The sequence below is a fragment of the Frankliniella occidentalis genome, unplaced genomic scaffold (genome assembly GCF_000697945.3).
Source record: "Frankliniella occidentalis isolate FOCC.00 unplaced genomic scaffold, Focc_3.1 Scaffold695, whole genome shotgun sequence".
Lineage (NCBI taxonomy): Eukaryota > Metazoa > Arthropoda > Insecta > Thysanoptera > Thripidae > Frankliniella > Frankliniella occidentalis.
In genome coordinates, this window is record NW_026267808.1 from 13,534 (window position 1) to 15,392 (window position 1,859).

The 1,859-nt window shown below is 61.9% G+C and overlaps 1 protein-coding gene across 5 annotated transcripts in view; it reads left to right on the forward strand.

The window, feature by feature from the left end:
• LOC113204744 (uncharacterized) overlaps positions 1-1,853 on the forward strand; it is a 4,685-nt gene extending 2,832 nt beyond the window's left edge. The window contains exons 1-5 of one of the 5 annotated variants that reach the window (XR_008012212.1): positions 21-314; positions 400-637; positions 726-1,262; positions 1,373-1,633; positions 1,699-1,853. Coding sequence is in view for 1 of the 5 variants with exons in the window: in XM_052275611.1 (XP_052131571.1) it covers positions 126-314; positions 400-637; positions 726-756; positions 1,175-1,262; positions 1,373-1,528 (702 nt within the window). In the remaining 4 variants the exon portion in view is untranslated. Of the gene's footprint in view, positions 1-20; positions 315-399; positions 638-725; positions 1,263-1,372 lie in introns of those variants that run through there. The other 4 variants (XM_052275611.1, XR_008012214.1, XR_008012215.1 and 1 more) reach the window with 4 other exon arrangements.
• Positions 1,854-1,859: the final 6 nt, after the last annotated feature.

A 1,859-nucleotide genomic window follows, 5' to 3' on the forward strand; every position in this document is an offset into this window, starting at 1 on the left:
CACGCCTAGGACGAGCTGTGAGTGGCGAGGTGGGCCCTCAGGGCGGCGGGCGCGCCCCATCGGGCAAATACCATCGCGGTTTAAGTTTTTGAAAAAGGACTCCTCGAGGCGACGTGTCCGGCGCGATGCAGCGCTGCCGTGCCCGGGCCTTGCGTGCCCTTTGCGCTTACTATCGTGTTACTCGACCATGTTCGGCTCGACGCTCAAACTCTCTAAGTTGCAGGCGCGGGACAAGAGGAGGCAGAAGCATTGGCGACGACCCCCCCCCTCCTCCCCTAAGGGCGGACGGCACCCAGACCAGCCCGAGCACGCAGGTAGGTGTTTGAGGCTCTTCCCTGTTTACCATCAGCCATCATGCATTCATTTGGCCGTACGTTAATGATTTGTTTCCCTTTGCAGGAGGTTTGCCGCTGGCGCCATAGGAGGCGTGCAAGAGGAGCAGTCGGCGCCGAGGTGCAGTCCAAGCGGAGGCCGGCGCGACCAGCCTTCGCGACGTTAGCTGGAGATGGGTGCTCTCCGCCCAGTACACGACGCTCCGTAGGCCCAGGCACGCGACGCCGTGCAACCAGCCCGAGCAAGCGGGACGAAACTCTGCGTCGGCGGGTCAGCAGAGAGGGGGCGGTAGCGGCCCGACACGGTAGGTGTTTTCGTGTTCATCACCCGACGTGAAAACGCATTCGTTCGTTTGACGCGTGCATTAATTTTCTGTTTGTTTGTTTGCTCAGGTTCCGCCGCTGGCGTCCGGTCGAGGCCCGGGTAAAGTGGGGCTTGTTGTCAACGAGTATTTCTATGGATGTCTAACTTAGCGGCTAGATGCTGTACCTTCCCAGGCTGTCGGGATGCCCTTGCTGCGACGTGGCGCTCGTCCTTTCCCTTCAGGATCACAGGGCCGGCCCTGTGAGACGAGTGCTTCGTACCCGTCCTGCTCTCCCTACGGCTCGCGACTCGCGCCTTCAGCGCAGCGTGCGGGCCGGCCCGCGCGCAGGGGCGCGGCTGTACGTGGAGCGGGGGCGGGGCAGCTGGGCGCCTCACGGGCATATACCATCGGTAGCAGAGTTGTTAAAAAGGGTACCTCGGTGTAGATGTCCGGCTGAAATAGGAGTTCGCCAATAGCCCTTTCCCTTATGTTATACTTGATTTGTCTTCTCGTCTCGTTGCTAAAAATTCTTTCTAGTTTCGGCCAGGCATGCTGCAGCAGGGCGAGTACCCAGGACCGCGCCGTTCCCGTCGCCGTGGACAGCGCTCTGACGTCGGCCCAGAGGGTGAGTGATCGGCAGTCCTTCCTCTGTGCCAATTCTCTCAGCACGGGTCCTCCCCAGGCTTAATGTTCGTATGGCCCTTCATCTAACGAGTCCTTTTGTTTCTTTCGCAGACTCGTCGGCGCTGGAGTCCCACGCTGCCCCCGCTCTCGGCGCCGCCCCTAGGCCCTGCCGCGCGCAGAGCGAGGGGGTCGCATCGAGACCTCTCCCTCCGAGCTGCAGATCCGCGGGCGAAAGTGTTGGGTGAGCCATCCTGCAGCGGAGGCTAGCGGGACGGAGGGGCACAGCCGGGCGCGGCGAAGGCGCGGGCTCGCCAGGAGGCGCCAGGACGCGGTGCTCACCACCATCGTGGGACTTCCCCGGCGCACACCAAGGTAGTATATCTGTTTAGTTTACACCCAGTTTGGCCTTTCTATTTATCCAACGTTTTCTTTTGAAGCGATCGCGGCAGCAGGAGGCGGCAGCAGGAGGCGGCAGCAGGAGGCGGCAGCAGGAGGCGGCAGCAGGAGGCGGCAGCAGGAGGCGGCAGCAGGAGGCGGCAGGACGCAGCAGCATGTTATTAGTGTATGTGGTGTGGTTCATGTGGTGTGTGGTTCATGT